General features: G+C 34.1%; 1 protein-coding gene across 1 annotated transcript; it reads left to right on the top strand.

The window, feature by feature from the left end:
• The first annotated feature begins 4626 nt into the window (after positions 1-4626).
• Positions 4627-9518, top strand: LOC138332796 (uncharacterized). The gene is made up of 4 exons (XM_069280755.1): positions 4627-4775; positions 5220-6011; positions 6927-7031; positions 9097-9518. Exons 2-4 carry the CDS (start codon positions 5236-5238, stop codon positions 9239-9241), a joined length of 1026 nt encoding a protein of 341 aa, XP_069136856.1. The 5' UTR covers positions 4627-4775; positions 5220-5235; the 3' UTR covers positions 9242-9518.
• The last annotated feature ends 9865 nt before the right edge of the window (positions 9519-19383 follow it).

The following is a 19383-nucleotide window of genomic DNA, read 5'->3' as shown; positions in this document are numbered from 1 at the left end:
CTGGGGTTGTAGAACGCCACAGAGTTCTTGGTGGCACAATCTGCAGCCTGCACTATCGGTCACACTTTTTGTCATAATTCGACGTCAACCAGAACTAAATTCGGCAAGGTTCCAGATGACCAATATCTGAGTTTGCTGTCCAGATGACCAATATCTAAGTTAGTTTGCTGTCTATGTGGTCCTAATATTGTTTATACTCTCTATCATATCCATTGTTTGCACTTAGTTTGAAGGCTTATTGTTCTTTTGTTCTACATCGCTGCAATATATTTTCACCCAGTACTTGGTGCCGTATGCATGTTTTACTGACGGTGGCTATGCGTTTTAGGTGGATTTAGTTTGCATATACTGCACTGCTAGCATAGCGCTTCATATCTGTTCTTAATTCAACACCATCATCTGTCTTGCCTTCGCACCTTCATCTCCAGTAATGAGATTCGGAGTTCTAGCTCGGAGGTTCAGCTAACATTTGTTAAGTTTTGATTTAAGGTACTTATGGCTATCTTCGCAAGGACTTGTTTGTGGTTAATTCTAGTGCCACCACTGTCAAACTGACAGACGTACCACAAGAGGTTATGTCAGACGAGGTAGACATCCAAGCTTTGCTATGAACTTACTCGGAGTCCTTCCTTAAGTGGAGTCTCCTGATGTTGGAGTCGTTTGGGATTACATCGAACCAATTTCCATCTTTTCTGATTATTAACGATAGAGGGAATGTCTTCCCCCGAATCCACATCAAATTGCCTAAGATACGGTTGACGGCCGGGCATGAACGTGGTTATGCAATATAAGTGCGACCATCTCATCCATGAAGCCTCCTTTGGAAGACGAATCCAAAATCATATTCTTGCATTTAGTACTTCTTCCTGCAGGTCTGATATTTCTCCATCACAAAAAGTATCTCTCGGATGAAAAAGTGATTTCGGTTAAATATTTTCTGATAAATCCCTTGCCGTGGTCAGGAATAGAGGTGTGATATTATCCATATGCATTAAATAAATGTAGTTGCAGTCATAATAAACCATTTGAAGCCTTGAATTCCTTCTTGCTTTAACCAAAATATATCCGTTAGCCGCCATGAATATTTCCATTCTTCTGGCAAATAATATCTTACATTCCACTTTTAAAAAAGGAGATGATCCTCAATTGTTTTTAAGGAAACATTTGCTCTGCTCTCTACAGTTTATCATATAGCATATCTTTCTTGCATCTCACCATAGCATTTTCTAACCATCTTGAAATACAAAATGGCGGTCCTTCTACATGAAGTTTAACACTACCAGAATGTTCAATGTTCAAGTATCAATAATATAGGTGTAGACGTTTAAAGTTAGGGTTTAGCTGGAATAGAACGTGAGTTATGGGTCACATGAGTTTTTGGTGGCCATTTTGAAAACCAATATGGCGGCCGCAGGGGCTCTGATTTTTTGGGGTCCATTTTTATCCTTAAACCTTATGTCCTGAAGAAGCCATATGCAAAGCTTCATGCTTTCTTCAAACTTTGAACGATTTTCATGCTTAGCCGCTCCACTATAAATTATTCTTAAATGAAAAATGAAAACAGCCCGGGTCAATTAAGGACGGCGATTTGTTGCGTGTATGAAAATTGTTCGTGTTTTGGGAAACTGCAGTATGTTCTTGTTGTTGCGAATACTCTAATTAATAAGAACCCAAATTAATTCGTATTTTCTAAAACGTTTTGCCGGTGTTTTTCGTTCTAATTGTTACCGTTCATTTCTGTTAAAGACAAAGGTGTTTTGCACAGCTTGCTTTCTTCTGCAGCAACTGTGGGCGTTCATATCTACAATCTTACTTCTCGATAACATGTTCGTTTCCTGGCCCTTTTTTATCGTCTGATGGACTTTTTCTTCTGTTCATTAAACGTTTTTTTTACTGTCGTTATGTCTTGTCCTTCAATGGTATCTTCTGTCATATCCAAGATTGTTTTCGTTCATTTGTCACAATGATTAAAATGAAGGCTAGATTTGATTTTTTTTTTACTTTCTCTAGCTACTTCTTTAGTTAAGTAACATTTATAAATGACAAAAGGGCGAAATAAACATACAGAATTATGTAAAAAATCAGACGTTTAACAGGAGCTCATACATAATAGAGGGAAATGTCACAGGAAACAACAACAGAGGATTGAGGAAAGTATTAACTTTCTAACAAAATTATAAAAGAACGATGTTACTTAACTATTATTGCCCGGATGTCTGACTGAGATTTGTCACCTGTGGTAGTAAATCACCTGTCACGGCTATAAATAGCATCATGACAACGTAAGTAAGGTGTTTTATTTGATAAGAAACACATTTTTGACAGGAAAATAATGGCTTTTTTACGGTATTAGATTAATATTTGGTGTACGATAGCGATCATTTTTATTATGCGGGAATACATTACATATCCGCATAACATATATTACTATTTGACCTCAACAAATATCTGTAAAACAAAAGCAGCAGAAATCTGTATACAATGACATAGAGCAATTACATGAAGTAAACACATTTAAAAATCAATAGGAATGAGCGAGTGTTTTAAAATAACAATTATTAAGCATTTATCATATAAATAAATTACAATACAATATCGAGCACCAAAAAATGTGTTAATTTATCCATTAAAGATGCTACAGCGCTGGCTAATGGGTTTTTTTTATCTATTAAATGCAGGAGCAGATAAATTAGTATTTTTATTTAGTTACAATAGGTACTTACTTAACACCATTACGACCATTAAAAGTGAGCGTCTTAGTTTTCTTCAAGATAAAACTATATAATAAATTGCGTCCCATACAAAGTCCATGGCAAAGTCCTTACCTTATTGTAAATATCACTATATATCTTTACAAGCCTTTTTTTTAGCTTCCCAATGATGTAGAACTGATGAGAAACTGATGAGAAACACGGCAATATGCCCGATTTGAAATGAACTACTGATTACGCATCCACAGATGACAACTTTTTATATTATTTTTGTTTTAATTAGACATACACTTACATGAGTAAACACCAATTAAAATTAAAATGATTACTTTCGTTTCTGCTCTGTCGGCGATGGAGTATCTTTAAATAAAACCATACAAAAATCGAAACAAATAAAATAAATAAATATAAATGTGTATACTTTTCAGCCAATCATGTTCACGAGGGTGATATTTTTTATTTACAATCGCGACAATTTGATCCGCAGAAAAAAACCCAGCCAAAAATATAATTTTCTCGTTCTAATCTAAATCGCAGAAATTCTGACTCGCTTAATTACCGGTAAATATAACAAAATTACCTTACGTAATTCTGTAATTTTTTTTAATTCTACAACCATGCAATGTGATTCATTATCTCACATAATTTATAAGCAAAAAGGTAATTAAAATATTAAATTTTGAAACGAAAGCGTACTCAGATTTCTGTAGTCATCAAAAAGCTATTTTAACTATAGTTCATGAAACTATGACTAAATATTAAAAGTGTGTGTTTTTGTATTTTTGTTAATTCATGATCTTTATGCAAAAATAATTTCTAATCTTCGCTAGTACACGGAATTTAATATTTTAAATGCTCACATGGTGTGCATCAATTTATTTGACTGCAGAAACATTGACTAATGTAGAGGCGATGTTTTAGGAACATATTTATCCATTTGTTTTGTGTCTTTTTACCAAACTTCGATATGTTTGAATTGTTTATGGTTTTTTGTTTTGTTTTATGTATTATTTTTTTCGTTGTTTTCATTTTTTAGTTTCAGTTTGTCATATGCTTTTAAAATTGCCTTTAAAATGTTCATTGTATATTATATAAATAATGTTCTTAAAAAAACTTTATGTAATCAAACTCATACAGAATAAAACGTACAAAACATTTTGAGCAGCAATTGTAATGTGTCTTTCTTTAAACATTCAAAATGTTTGATTATTTCATATAATATACACTTGAAGTAAAGAAAAAATATTTTGAATAACTTTGAAACCTACAACGCTTGCAAAATTCATTAATTATACGATGATATGTACATTCATAGCATGATATCACTTCACATTTTAAAATCATTTTTTAATTGCGAGTCCATATTAAATGCTTACTTATAATACCTGGTTCATTTAGTACGTTGCGTCAATTATATCTAATTAAGGCATTAATTTGCGATGACTACATGGCCTATAAGTCCGAGCAAAAGATTTTGAATACAAATAAATAGGCGTTCATTATTACAGTGAATGTTAATTAGGTATTTACAAGAATGTAGCATCATTAACGACTGCGGGGGAAGTTAAGGTGTAAATATATTACCATTAGAAGTAGTCTTCTTCATATCGAACCATATGTGATTCACTCTTTTTTTACTATAAAACAACGATTGTAGATATCAAAATGATCTATTATTATATAAAAGTGTAGTATTGTTTATTAGAAAAGCACATTAGTTGAATCATCGAAAAATAATGGCAAACACAATTTTAACACAATCATCAGTTTGTTGTCGATTTACCTGTGGTTTCGTCACCGCCCCTAACAACCAATGACAACACTTTGGACGTAGCGAACAGGTAACTGTACATTGGCCCAGTGAGGCTACTCTGTCAATCAGGCTGTGACGCCGGTAGCTTACAACCACTGATGGCATGTTTTTATACACATACTTACGTAGGTAGGTCCCGATATATCTACAATGTATATATACATCTGTGATTGTTGGAATACTAAGATAAGTGAGAACATCAGTTTGCGGTTTAGAACACACAATTGGTTACTTTTTAGTGCCCGCTAAAGGTGAGTTTTGATGAAATTTGTCATAGAACGTTGGCGTTGAAAAGTCTATTGTTAGATGAAATTCTTACGTATATTTATCATAAGCGTTATAAATAATTATAAATATTGTAGATAAAAATGTCTTGTCATCCGAGGTCGGCGTTTTCTTTTGTACGCCCGTATATAAATGCGGAAGCACATGTCCAAATCATTAAGAGGTTTCAAACCCTAGGAAAACTTAACGCAATTTAGGCAATCAAAGAAAACCATTTCGTCATTATTACATACATATCTATCCTATATCTGAGATAAGGTAGATTTTTTAGCAGTTTTTATATAATTGGACATTAAGTTCTTCAGAGAAAATGTGACAAAAATGAAATCATTTTTCAAATATTTACAAATATTTACATATTGACATTCGATGTTTGTTTTAATTCTAAGCGTATTTTCTTTATTTTTCAGAAAACGAACCACTAGAATGAAGTCATCTATAGTCTACCGTGTTGTATGTCTATTGTCCGTGATGGTATCTGAAGTACTACTTACTGTTACCGTTAGGGGACCTAATAGATTTAACCAAGAGTTACGACGCCAACAATTTTCAAGAGGTACTTTCCAGCACCCTCTTCTAAGACGCCAATTCAACCAACGACCAAACTCCAAGTCCATCTACACGCATGGTCATTCCCATACCTACATCCCGAGACTGACCAACAATATTCATTTGGGTCCCCAAAAGCCGAGTAATATGAGAATCAAGAAAGGCATGGACTACCTACCTGATTGGGTAGTAAAGAGATTCCCTCGTGGACGGCAACAGAGACAGTACGGCTTCTGTGATAGACAGTATGGTATTAACACGATGTTGTCCGAGATAACAAAATTGTTCCCCGGGAGATTTATGTCAGAGAGAAGCATCCGACATTCGGACGAGGAGCGAAGGCACAGAAGACGCCAACAACGCAGGGACGAACAATGGGAGTTTAACCCAGCCACGAAGATCCGAGATACAAGCATGTTATCGGACGCTGAAGCGTTGAGACTGGATGGTAACACTGTAGAGGTACCACGACAAGCTTTCTCCAACAGTCAAATCCTGGATACTAATATCATACGCAACAAGGATTCTAACATATTGTCGTCTTCGACTAATGATTTGACCGACCTACCTGTCACCCCGCAAGCTTCTGCTGCACAGGCAAACCGCCCTAACGACCCGAGAGCATTCAGATGTGAACCAACCTGCTGCGAAACGTAAGTGAAAAATATTTATAATTTTATTAATGAACATGAATAAGAAAATGTCATTGCCTTAGATTTCTACATTTGATCAATGTGCAATCTTAGCCTGGAAACGAGCCACATCATTTTCTTATAAGGTCGTCTTTTCAACCACTGTCTTTAATTGACATCAATCCAAAAATATGACATTCCATAACCAAAATAATTCGATTAGAAAATGTTTGTATTAATGTAATATTTTGATTGGTAGATTTAATAGATCAGGTTACTCTGTAGCTGTAATGGATAATGGATAAATTTCAACCTACCGACCAACCACATCTTTAAACTACTTTGGTATTGTTTTACAAGCAAATGATTAATGTATCATACGTTTCCTCGGGGTAATTAATTTATCAGTGAAAATGATAACCAATTTATATTAATTCTTCATCAAAGTTTCGTATCTATTCAGCTTGTAAGATAAGGTATAATCTACGTCAAATTGTGGTAGTTATTTATCTTGTGAGAATGAGATAATGATAAAAATATTTTAATAACTAGCTGATTTATATGAACTTAAAAATGAAAGTTAACTATTCTAAGGAATAAATCTTCGTACTAAATTAAAGAACATCTTAAAAAAACTTCCACACATACTTTGGATTAGTATTACATTACAAATCTGACCTGGTAGGATATATCCCTATTCCGTTTCTCTAGTGGCATGCTTCAGTAAGATTGCACTATAAAACGTCCAAAAGTCCCAGTATTACACAGAGGCACGACACGAACATACCGCTCTCTCCCAAAACACACATTCGCACACCATACACGTAACACACTGAATACACAGGAGATCGTCCTTAAATGACTCTGACAATAGGACGTTGATCTAATCAACTTGTCCCAAATAAAAATTAATCTTTATTTTCCTCTCTGTTACAGGGAAAGACTACATGTTGTGTATGAAAACGTAACTATCAAAGGCGAGACCTATTCAGTCATCAACCTCGAAGAGGAGAAGCAGTTCGTGAGCGTCGGATTCTGTCCGTAAGTTTCATTATTAGGTACAACTTATCAAAAAGTGGGCGTAATTAGTAAAATTGACATATTTATGAAGTAATCAATCTTCATAATCGTTTATGACTGAAGGGGGATCAAAGTTTATTGATTCTTAAATTTACTTCCCTTTGAAGTTCTATTACTTAATTATGTATATTTCATTTAGATCGTTGAGTGATTATTAATATGGCTTAAGTAATTGTGGTATCAATTTTTTGATCAATAGTGTTTTCCCAACGAAAACGATCCATTTTAATGCATTTTAAACTGGATGAATTATAATATATTTCAAGTTTAAAAAGGGTGCATTAGGAACATGCTTTTTCATGGAATAATGTTTTATGTATGAGAATATATGTTCCAAAATATAGTTATTTCAATGTATGAAATAATATTAATGAAGATCTTATTATGAAATTATACTTAAGAACGACAATAGTAGTAAACGACTGGGAAACTGAATCGGATAATAATATTATATATTAATATAGAACTGCACGGCATCCTAAAAAATCGCGGAATGGCTTGAATCAGTAATCGACATACGCCGACCGTAAATATCCACAACCCTATGATGTCTAATTATGTAGTATCTATTTATTCTTGCTACGCATTATACCGTCGGTATATAAGGTGACAAAGAGATGGTTTTATGTTTTTCCAATATCGAGTGACTGGCCTGTGGTGTCCTTTAGAAGGGTCAGGGAATAGATTTGACCTGATGTGGCGACATTAATCACGAGCTCTGACGTCACGTCTAATACACACTTGGTCTGGGACGGCACGCTCTATCATTCCACGTAACCATACAGACACCGCACGTTTTTTTCTGCGTTTTCGCGACATTTGATTGAATGATGTGATGTGTAAATCAGACAGACATTAGTGGGTTTTTTTCCCCTGTATACATACACATTGTACACACGTCAATGATAGAGAATTCTTCGAGTCGTGATTGAGACTTAAAATGTTCCATCGCTTCACTATCATAACCACGAGCAGACGATTTAGTATTTTCTTCAGTTACAAAAGTTACTTGTTACTTTACATCATTACCACCATTGGGAAGTTTAAGCTTCTGATTTTACTTCAAGTTAAAGTTACAAAAAATGATTAATTGCATCCTGAAAAAAAAATTCGTGGCACTATATCCTATAAGGAATTAAGTACTGATTACGCATGCACCAAAGGCAAAATAAATCATTTTATATTATTTCTGGGTTAATTAGACATATACATACACGATTGAACACCAATTATCGTTCAAGTGATTAATATCATTTATGCTCTGTTGGCAGTGGATCATCATTGATATCCTCTTGATCGCGTCTTTGAAGCGCTAATTCATGTACAGTCCTAAATTATGTAAGAAAATATCTCTGGTATTGAACCAGCCAATTACGCTAATTTACATCCGAGCCAATAAATCAGTATTTACATCTTTTTGTCACAAAACTTTGGCTGTGCCAATATCATTACGTTTACAGTATTCACTATACGAGCACATACATTTTGAATATTAAAGAATTTGGACTTGCTAAAATGGCCTAAAATGGGGTTTCTAAAATCGGGAGTCTCCCTCCAAAATAGGGAGGGTTGGCATGTATGCGAGCAAAATTTCATGAGAGACATAATTTCGCATCATTATAAGTTTGTGACATATTCAGTAAACTACCTCATTTTACATCCAACTTAAGGTTGCGACATATCACAACAGTGAAAGCCTCCACCCACTGTTCGCGATATATCAAGTGAAAGTTGTTTTTGTAAAGGGGATAATGACACGTTACACTGACACAAACTTTTTGACGAATCGACTAACAAAATAAATAAGATATGTTTTATATACATCTAAAGATACCAAGTACAGTAGCCTCAAGGGCTGCATGTCGACGCAGGGAAAGACCGAATCATGATTGAAGTTTCATAGTTTTACTACATCAGTTTGTTAGGTGGTAACTAGTCTGATGGCTGGTTAAATCGCAGTTTGTGGTTTTGGTTGTTCTGATTTGATGGTAATTAAACTAATGTTTGCCTTCTTTGCGTTCTATAGGGAGAGGAACACATGTGCGTTTGGAAGCTGTTTCCAGCATTACTCAACCCAATTCATCGTGATTTGGAACATCACAGTGGATTACTGGCCTCCAGTTGACCTAACACCACATGAATTCCCGTCACACTGTTCATGGATTGGATAAAGGTTGTAACACCCTTCGTCACAAAGGTTATAAGCGCTGTAAGGTCTCACCTACGTACGTAAATCTCATTGACACGTGATCGCCTGCGAGACGTCCTCCAGGTGTTATTGGTCCACGGCCACGTGACTCGTGTCGGTATAAGGTCACGCCCACTTCGACGGTGTCATCATGCCAACAAATGACGACCCTGACTGAAGGCTACCGATGGCTTCCGGTCCTTTCACACTCACCTCATTGGTGTTAATCTATCTGTGATACATTAAAGCTTTATTTTTGTCGTTTTGTTCTGTGTCATCATTTACGATATCAATTGCTTACAACTCGTCCTTCGTTGATTTTACAAATTGATGGCAGAAACGATCATGCATGGAGACCTATAATTATATGATTAAATATACATAGATTATGTTGGTTTATATGCGATAAGATATGAATGCAAAACATAAACTTTGTATCCATCGTGCATTGTTTAAACCGCCAAATGGTCTAATACTTCCATTGATTTGGCAATTCTAGAAATACATGTATTTAAAATCTCAGCGATTATTCTTGATAATAAATTGTCTCTATGAAACCATTTTGGGATTTTCATTTCATAACCTATAAAATGTTAGGATAATAAAAGAGAATAAATGTACACTAGTTTGATGAAGGCTAATAATGGCACGAAGATGTCGACATCGGGAAATACGAAAAAATGCCTAGATTTACATAGCAACATACATGATGAATATAAGAGCTTTATTCCGTAGATTTGCATAACTGCGATTACACATTTTGTTTGACATTATTATTTAATCGTGAATCCTGAGAAATGTTCATTGCTTTATCTCATATGCAATGTTTTTGGCTTGACTATGCAAGGGACTTTGTGACGATAATCTACCAGATAATATTGTCAGAAAATGTATGAACAACATAAAACTCTTCAGCTTGAAATCTCGTACGGCAGATTACTTCCTAATTTGGATTAACCTTATTGTTTATTTGCCTTGTAGGTAGAGTTTTTTTACTTACTACCCCATTGCAATAATGAAAGGCGACTAAATTTGGAATCTATCTTTTCTATTCTTTCTAACTGACTTCCATCCCTTGATACCGCCTCAGATTTGGCCTTGATCGGAAGAGTCTAGGTTCGATCCCCTGGCCGCGACATAGCATAGCCCATAAAGTAGTAGTTTCTGCTTAGCATAAAGGGGACAACTTATTTGTCAGTATAATATGACTAGAATGAGATTGGAGTGCTAATTAGTCAATTTAGCAAATTAAAACGGGACAATTGTTTCATTTTTAATAGAAGACCAAGCAAAAATCATACCACATTTCCTACAACGTACGCATCCATTTGATGTAACATTGTTCTTTGTTTAACACTGTATTTTCGAATACAAAACAGTAACTGAGGCCGGAATAATGACCTATATGTAATCGGAAATACTAAAGTAACAAGCAGGATATAAGATAAGATATGAAAGTCAACGTTTGCTGTTCTGCGTTGGTCTCTTGCACAAGGTTAAATGAAACAGATGAATCACATACACAAACAAATTAAAATATTAAAATTTCAGCTATCACTTGTACTATACTGACTCACTAGATTAATAGAGATGAACAACTACATTGTCATTGGGATTTTCCTTAAATACAAATAATTTCAGAAATAAAACGGTGTACACTTCCTTGCCCTGATGACGAACTTACATAATACCATACAATTACAAAATTAAGACGCTTTGACAACATAGGCTTTATCCAAATAACGAAAATAAAAAGTATTGTTATTAACCCTGGTACTGTTTTATAAAAAAAAATACTTAAAATATCATTTGGTCAATGATAAAAAATAAATACATTTTAAATTCAGTTCTAATAACATATAAATGTGTAAACAAGGTACAGTGATGATGATAAACTTATATTGCAAAACTCACTCTATGAGTAAAACGGCATGGTTTCGACTTATACCAATAGAAGTATGATTACCATATAACAAAAAAAATTGTGTTTCATATTTATTCAAATACTAAGCAGACCTGATGAAATGTTCATCTCGAATTCAAGAAAAAATAACGATAGCGAAATTGTCACATAAAATCATTTTGATGGCTAGTTTAGCACACGGCCATATTCGCATTCTTGAGGTACCTTACTAAAATCAAGCAATATTCGTTTTATTGACTGCAATATTATCGATAGAGGTATAGAACGATCGTTCATGTATACAATATTCCATATATATTATATGATAACCATAACAATTCCATATAGCAGACATACTTAACATTATTTTCTTGTTGTGGCTAATATTTCATGGACAGCACTTACCTAAAAACCCTAGCTCGTAACCGAAGCTACAAAGAATCGCATGTAGGGAGATACAACATAACACAAACGGCGTTTGGTAAGTTGTGACTATAACGGATTGTTTCATCGAAGAATCCTCAGTAATATAACGAACCAAAAGTATAAGTGATATTTAAAACTGTCTCATCTTGGGTAAATCTAATAGTGATCTGATCACTTGTAAGTTTTTCCCCTTTTTAAGCATGGCACGTCCTTAAAGATGCTCCACCGCTGATAAATAGTGTTTTTTCACTATCAAAAACAGTAGCAGAGGATTTAGTATTTTTCTTCAGTTACAAAAGTTACTTACTTTACACCATTACCAACATTGAGAAGTTTCAGCTTCTAATTTTTACTTCAAGTTAAAGATATGAAAAATAATTAATTGCATCCCGAAAAAAATCCATGGCACTATATCCTGTATGGAATGAAGTACTGATTGCGACTGCACCAAAGGCAAAATAATCTTTTTTTATTTGATTTTTCGTGTTACTTAGACATATATATACAGGATTAAACACCAATTATTGTTCACATGATGAATATCATTTAAGCTCTGTCGGCGGTGGAGCATCTTTAAATGACTCCGGATGGTTATGGGACGTTAACTTGTTCAAACCAAAGTAAAAAAAAAAAAAAAAAAAAAAAAAACCACATGTTCGACATTGTGCTGAATGAGTAGGGGGATGTGTGGTTTGCATATTTACTAATGATAATGTCGTATTTAGCTGCGGATCGAAGGTTACCAGCACTTAAGCAAATACAGCACACGTTCCCAGCAAAATGGTCAGGACAATTTATATTTTGTGTTTCACCCTAGGCTTTTCTCATTCCAGGAAAACACCAAGCATGAGTCGATTATCACATCTCATACATTTTAAACGCACCATTTCACTTCATGCCTCGGGCAAATAAACAACAAACTGTGAAGATGAATTACTCTCAACTGCTGAAGTATACCTTACATCTCTGGTGAGTCCTGGGGGATGAAGCAGCTGTGTGTGTATTCTTTTAATATTTATGGCATCATATAAAATTTATATATGTATATATCAATACGCCATTGATACATTAATACGCCATTGATAGATTTATTCATAAATATTGTATTAAAATTTTTGTTCCCGGTTATTTTCGTGGACTTTGGTATTTGTTTTACAATTTGAATAAAACGAGAATAACAAATCAAATTCTAACGAATCAAAAGTTGGCTATCTTACTTCAAGAGGACAATATTTGTGGATTATCAGTTTTATTATTTTTGGGACTAATATCCTACGAAATCACGAGAATGTCGTCCCAGCAAAAATCATCGGTTGTATAATACATTTATAAAGCCAGATTGGAAAAACACTTTCATGCATTATATACGCTCGACTAAAACTGTATTATTTCGATATTATTATGCAATATAGATATATCAAAACTAGAAATGCACGGATTAACCGCAACCGCTCATTTGTCACTGCCTTTTTCTATTGGTCTTGTAAAGTGCCTCATCATCCACAAAATCATTATAATGGAATCAATACTAATTATGCAATATATCACTGTTCTCCTATCGTTTACACATTTTATTTAAATTCGGTGTTTTTATAATTTTAAAACAATTGAACACTATAACACGAACAAAAGCTACGCGAGATAGATATAACAAGATTTAAAGGTGAAAAAATGCTTTAAAACATGTATTTCCTGGTGCACAATCATTACTTTACTGTACCACGTATACGAATATAGTTACATTTTAAGTGCAACCCCAATATATATATGTTGCCTTACCAAACGCAGTGGGTGTTATTGAGTACACAAACCGATATCCACTACCATCGTCATGCCAGCGATCATGGAAGATGGCTGTTAAAATTGCTGTTCCGTCCATCGCGATAATAAATTCATCCATGTTCATAAGCAAGCAAAATAGATATTTTGTTAATGAAATAAAATTGTTCGCAAATGTAATCATAAACATTGAACAGCATTCAATCAGTAATTGTGGGAGTTTGAATGCCAACTGGACAATGGAAAAGTCAACACGAAGAGACAGTGCACATCATTAAATTCGTCATAGTCTCGTTGGTATTGGTATTTACTATACAAAAGGAATAGAGATAAACAAGACAGAAAAAAGTAAGCCTACATTGCATATTATGGATACTTTTTAAAGAACACTATATGAAAATGTTTAAACATGACATGCACTAAAAATGAAAACAAATTTTGACTCTGAGTATCTCGTCTAGTTCTAAACATAAATTACTGCTATGGCGATGGTGGTATTGATTTAATTAACATGTGTAAAGTAAATGTTAATGAGGCAATTTCGTGGGTGTCATTTAATGCATTGGTTTGTGGATATTTTCTGTTTGCCGACAGCAATGCATCATCCTGTGTAACGAGATGGTTTGTATACGGAGAATGATTAATAAGTTATCAGCCTCAAGGTTAAAATTAAACTATCATCATAGCTCATTAAAGAGTTTGCCTTTTGGCACACATGGTGCATTGCTTTTTTTAAACAGAATTTTCTTTTATTACCATCAGATTTCTTTGGTCATAAATATTGCATTGATTTTCAACAAACTTTCCTTTTATTGGTATCTTATCTCAGAGTCTCAGAGATATTGCATTGTTTTTCATCAAAGTTCTCTTTTGATAGTATCAAATCACTTTTGTCAGCGATACATAGCCTTCTTTTCAACAACATTTTCTTTAAGTTAAATCGTTTGACTTTTGTCAGAAATTGTGCAATGTTTTTCATTATTTTTGCTATTATTAGTATCTGCCATGATGCATGTTTTTTTTTTCAACAGAATTTCCTTTTATCAGGTATCTGATTCATTTTTGTCAGATATTTCGCATTGGTTTTTTTTTCAACAAAATTTTCTCGCCATTTTGTCATAGATGTATACCCTCACATTTATCCACTATATGAAGCCACATCGTCGAAGACCCATAGGTTATTGCACAACTGACAATGATAAAGCCAGTATCTTATCGAAATTGGGTGCCGAATGAGTTTCCGATTCCGAAAATAAATGGAAGCTTGATGAACGCTCAATAGATTGAGAACTGCAATGACAGCCATCGTAATAATATAGTTGTGATAGAGGTTAGATGAAAAGTAATATATCTGCCATCAAAATAATGTCATCCACGACAAGCGAACCTTGCTGATAAAGTTTTACCTTCCTTTTTGGTGGTAGATGGACCAGATATACATGTGTCCATAAGTCTGGGATAAAACACCCCGATTACTTAGGCTATGCATTTTGGTCCTTAGGCTATGCATTTTGGTCCTTAGGCTATGCATTTTGGTCCTTTGGTCTTTTTTGCACAGCAAAAGAATCAAACTATATATTTGCATTGTATGGCTTTTAAGTTGAGCGTCGCTCACTGGAAATCTTTAGAGGAAGTCTCTGGAGGCCTATGATTGGTCAGATTTTATTTCTTCTGGACTGCCTCCGGTTTTGCTATGATGGATACAATGACATTGATAGCAACTCCTGCAGTATCGTCTGACCTCACAGATGCGTAAAAGGCGACTTAATTTGGGATATTATGTTTTCTTTTCTTCTCGCTCGACAATATTCTAGTTGACCGCTCACAACTGACAGGGCAGACTTTGGGTTAATTATGTACCCTCGTCGAGATACACACTATTGTATACAAAGGTCGTGTCTGTTTTTGCTCATTAGAACTCATTATCGAGGGAGTAGGGCGACTGGTGGGCTGTTCTCATGGAACTGGTGGGATGCTGCCTTTAACAAAATAAGAGAAACTAAGCACTATAAAAAGTGCAAGCAATTAAATGGTTAAGATAAAATTTAGATACATTTAAAGCTAAAACATGCATTTTCTACATGATTTTAAAATACTTACTACTTTGATTGGATGAATCCAACATTGGATCAATATTTTCAAAACCAATTTTTAAATTTAGCGCTAAATCGTGTTGCGCTAAAATAAGTACATGTAGGTTAATCACGAACAGAAAAGAAACAAAACAGTCACTGTTTTTAGACATTTTATTGTATTTATACATATTTTATTGTATTTATACATATTTCATTCTTTATTCTGTGCATTTAAAATCAACATTACATAGCTCTAAAATACATCACATACTTGGCCCTTTCCCATTGGTTTGAAGCCTGTGTTCATCATACTATAATGTCCCAATGGACAGAGTGTTCAAGTAAAGAAACTTGTGAATAAAAATGTAGTCTCAAAGGAAAGCGTCAAAGTAAAAATGTGGGAAAAGACATTAATTATTTATCAACCCATTTGAGAGCTGATGACAGACGAAAAATTCTGTAGAAAGTTACTTTTATTTCCTCATTTTAAAATTTGTACCACATGTATAGATCTTCATTAATATGTCAATTTATTATATGTTTTATTACTCTATGGTTCCACTTTTCTATCTTAACTTATTATTGTTACTTTTAATTTAGCTGTTGTTGTGTACTTGTATCACAAAGTCATTTTAACTAACAGACAAACAAAATACAATTATCACAGAAAAAATCAATTAACATTCAACATTTCTCCATAATGAATTAGAATTCAGTATCTAAGATCACAAACTTAGTATAATCATAAGAAGTAGATTCCTCCACAACTCCTTTTCTATAGGTATCTGGTATGGAGATAAAAATTTGGATACTACTGCACACCAACTATATTTTGCGGCGACTTAATTTTGCTTTTGCCTACAGTAACTACTTTTTCACACAATTTAATTGCATCACCCCTGGAGACACATTTGAACTCTTCTAATGCAAAAGAATGGAACAGTTCATTATAAAATTGCAGGGGTGGATGAGTAGTAAACATTTGACAATTGAGAGTCATTAGGGTTTTCTGTACCGATGTTGGACACTTTTTGTCATGGTGATTTCTAGTTACCAGCATGATACACGTACGCAAAATTTGATTGCACACAAAACTTAGTTGGTTTACAGTATGTAAACATTTAACATGGGTTTGTTGTTGTTGTGGTGTGTATACAACAATGACTGTGGTCTGTATATTACAATGATTGATGTCACAGAGGGCAACTGTAGGTAAACTGTTAGGGAAACGCATATATTGGACTGTCATGGGACAAAAAGTATATTCATATTTCTATAAAACAGACATTGTTTTAAGTACTGCCGATGATTCTATTGAGAAAGAGTGTGTGGTTAGTAGTGATGCATTAGCAGACGTCACAAGTACAGGTGCTTGTACACTGCCTGACAGATGTTCTCTATGTATAGCAACCGAAATGTGGGCAGCTTTAATTAGAGAATAGGATGTTGTAGTTACATACACAGGTTAAATATAAAACTTCACTTACGTGTAGCTTAATAATTTTTTTTTTTTTAATAAGACAGGAAAAATTTGTAAGATATGAATACCCTCTCTTCATTTATCAAAATCAGGATAGTACACAACTAAACAGGATGGGATGGGACAGACAACAGTAGCAATTAGATTATAAAGAATTATAAGTGGGTCATATACTATACATGCAGATCACTTTTTTATATTTTAGGTCCTCCAGTATGGGTATTTTTAAGTCAAGTCAGATTCATTCTGCTGATCAGAGTTAAGAGATGTTTTGTATTTATTTTCATGGATTTTCACACAGTTCTTGCAGCTATCATTTTCTTTCCCTGATTAAAGTTTCACAATTGAACCAACATTTGCATATGGAGATAACTGTCCCATGATAAAGACCTGACAGACTATTGAATGTGGAGATATGTAACTTACAAAAACCTGATAGTTCTTTTAAGTAGAGTTATGTCTCTGCTTTACCAGTAATTGAAAATGGAGTGATGTCCCATGACAGACATGACAGTACTTGTATGAAGAGTTATGTCCCCTAATATTTACATTAGTTGCATGTAGAGTTATATCCCGTATATTGACATTACTTACACGTAGAGTTATGTCCCCTAACATTGACATTTCTTAAGCATTAAACTATCTTCCTATGGCATCTATGGTCTATATAGATGCCAGAGCTTTGCAGACAATCTTTATAATGCTCGCTAGCTCATTATGAGATGATTGTCTGCAAAGCTTTGGCATATATATAGACCATAGATGCCATATGAAGAAAGAAGTTTTATGCTTAAATTTACATTATCAACTCATTTTAGGGTCTCTGCATTAACATTGTTTAAGCTAGACCAGGAAACCCGTTTATCAACGACGATTTAATCCACAAGATGGAACAGCCATTTTGACGGTGATCAGTTGACGTCATAATGGTCATGTTTTGGGTGTCAGTTATGCCGTCATATACTTCACTTTACCTTGGTTAGTTTATATAGTAGAAGTGACAAGTAAATGTAGATATTTGCAAGTAGATTTATGTCCCCTAACTTTGATCTGACATTACCAGCATGTAGAGTTATGTCCCCTATCATCGACCTGACAGTACTTGCATAAAGATTATGTCCCCCATAAAAATGACAGTAATCAACACAAAGAATTCATTCAAGGTAATACCAAACCACATTGTTTTGACATATTCACCAACAATAACTAATATTTGCAAGCCTAATGCTACATAAAGAGCATTGACATTATTATTTAGGTACTTATTGGGCAAAAATAGTGCATGGTGGCCGATTTTTTTTCACGACCTTATCTGTTAGACAGATTTAACATTCACAGCACAAATGACTAACACTGTTACTAACAGTAAAAAAATAAACAACAAACCATGTATTACTTACAACAATTCAACACATTAATGTAAGATTAAATGAAAATACATCAGCAATGCATGTACACTGGAACTTGGTTGTTACGAACTCGGATAATTCCACAACCTGGCTTAATACGAAGTACTTTGACGGTCCCGGCCGAATTCCCTCTTTTTCTTTGTATAAAGAACTCTGATAATTCAAATTCGGAAAAATCGAAGGACTCGGATAATATCAAGTAAATTCTTGGTCAGAATGACTCGTATTAACCGAGTTCCACTGTATAATATTATACAGTGAAAATGAAATTTACAGCGCAAAAATAAAGAGACATAATTTAGGCATAGTTCAGTGGAATGTCTTGTGGTGCATGAAAGATACAGATTCCTACCAAGACTTTTATTTTAAATAAGTTTAACTGAAATTTACCAAAACTTAGCAACACAATTACAAGCTTTTACATTTTGTCTAGTGCTTAAAAATCATTTTACTACTAATATTATAGAGCAGACTTAAAGTATTAGTTTGATGCTGATGAAGGTCATCAAACAAACACAGGAAAATGTTTCTGGATCCATGCACTCATGAATTATATATTGTAATTAATTCCTAAATACTTACTGTCTAGTACGTTCTTCTATTCCCTACAAAACAAATGTATACCCCTCAACTCATGCATTTTGGAAAATGCAATACAATGTTTACAAATGCATGTGTGTCAATAGATATAGATCATGCAAGTTTTCCTACGGGAGATTTTCTACATCACTGACCTACATTCTATGCTAGTTTGGAACACAAAAATTGCAGAATACAGCAGTGTCATTTTGAGCTTTATCAATAGCATATAGAATATATGCAACAAAAACAAAAGGAAATCATGAAATATCTGATGAGAAGGAGGATCAAATAAGGAAGAACATACTGATTGATCTAGCCATGAAGGGAACTGAAAAAATTAAAAGCGAAAAAGACAGATATAGATATCACGCATGGTTTCATATAAACCAGACGTGTAAGTGAACAGTTTAATGATTAGAAAAGTACTTGATCAGTACATCTTAGAAGTTGATTGTTTGTTTGACAAAGTAC

The sequence above is a fragment of the Argopecten irradians genome, chromosome 10 (assembly GCF_041381155.1).
Source record: "Argopecten irradians isolate NY chromosome 10, Ai_NY, whole genome shotgun sequence".
In the NCBI taxonomy this organism is placed as follows: domain Eukaryota; kingdom Metazoa; phylum Mollusca; class Bivalvia; order Pectinida; family Pectinidae; genus Argopecten; species Argopecten irradians.
Note: the sequence above shows the minus strand (reverse complement) of the source record. Positions and strands in the feature narration are given on the sequence as shown.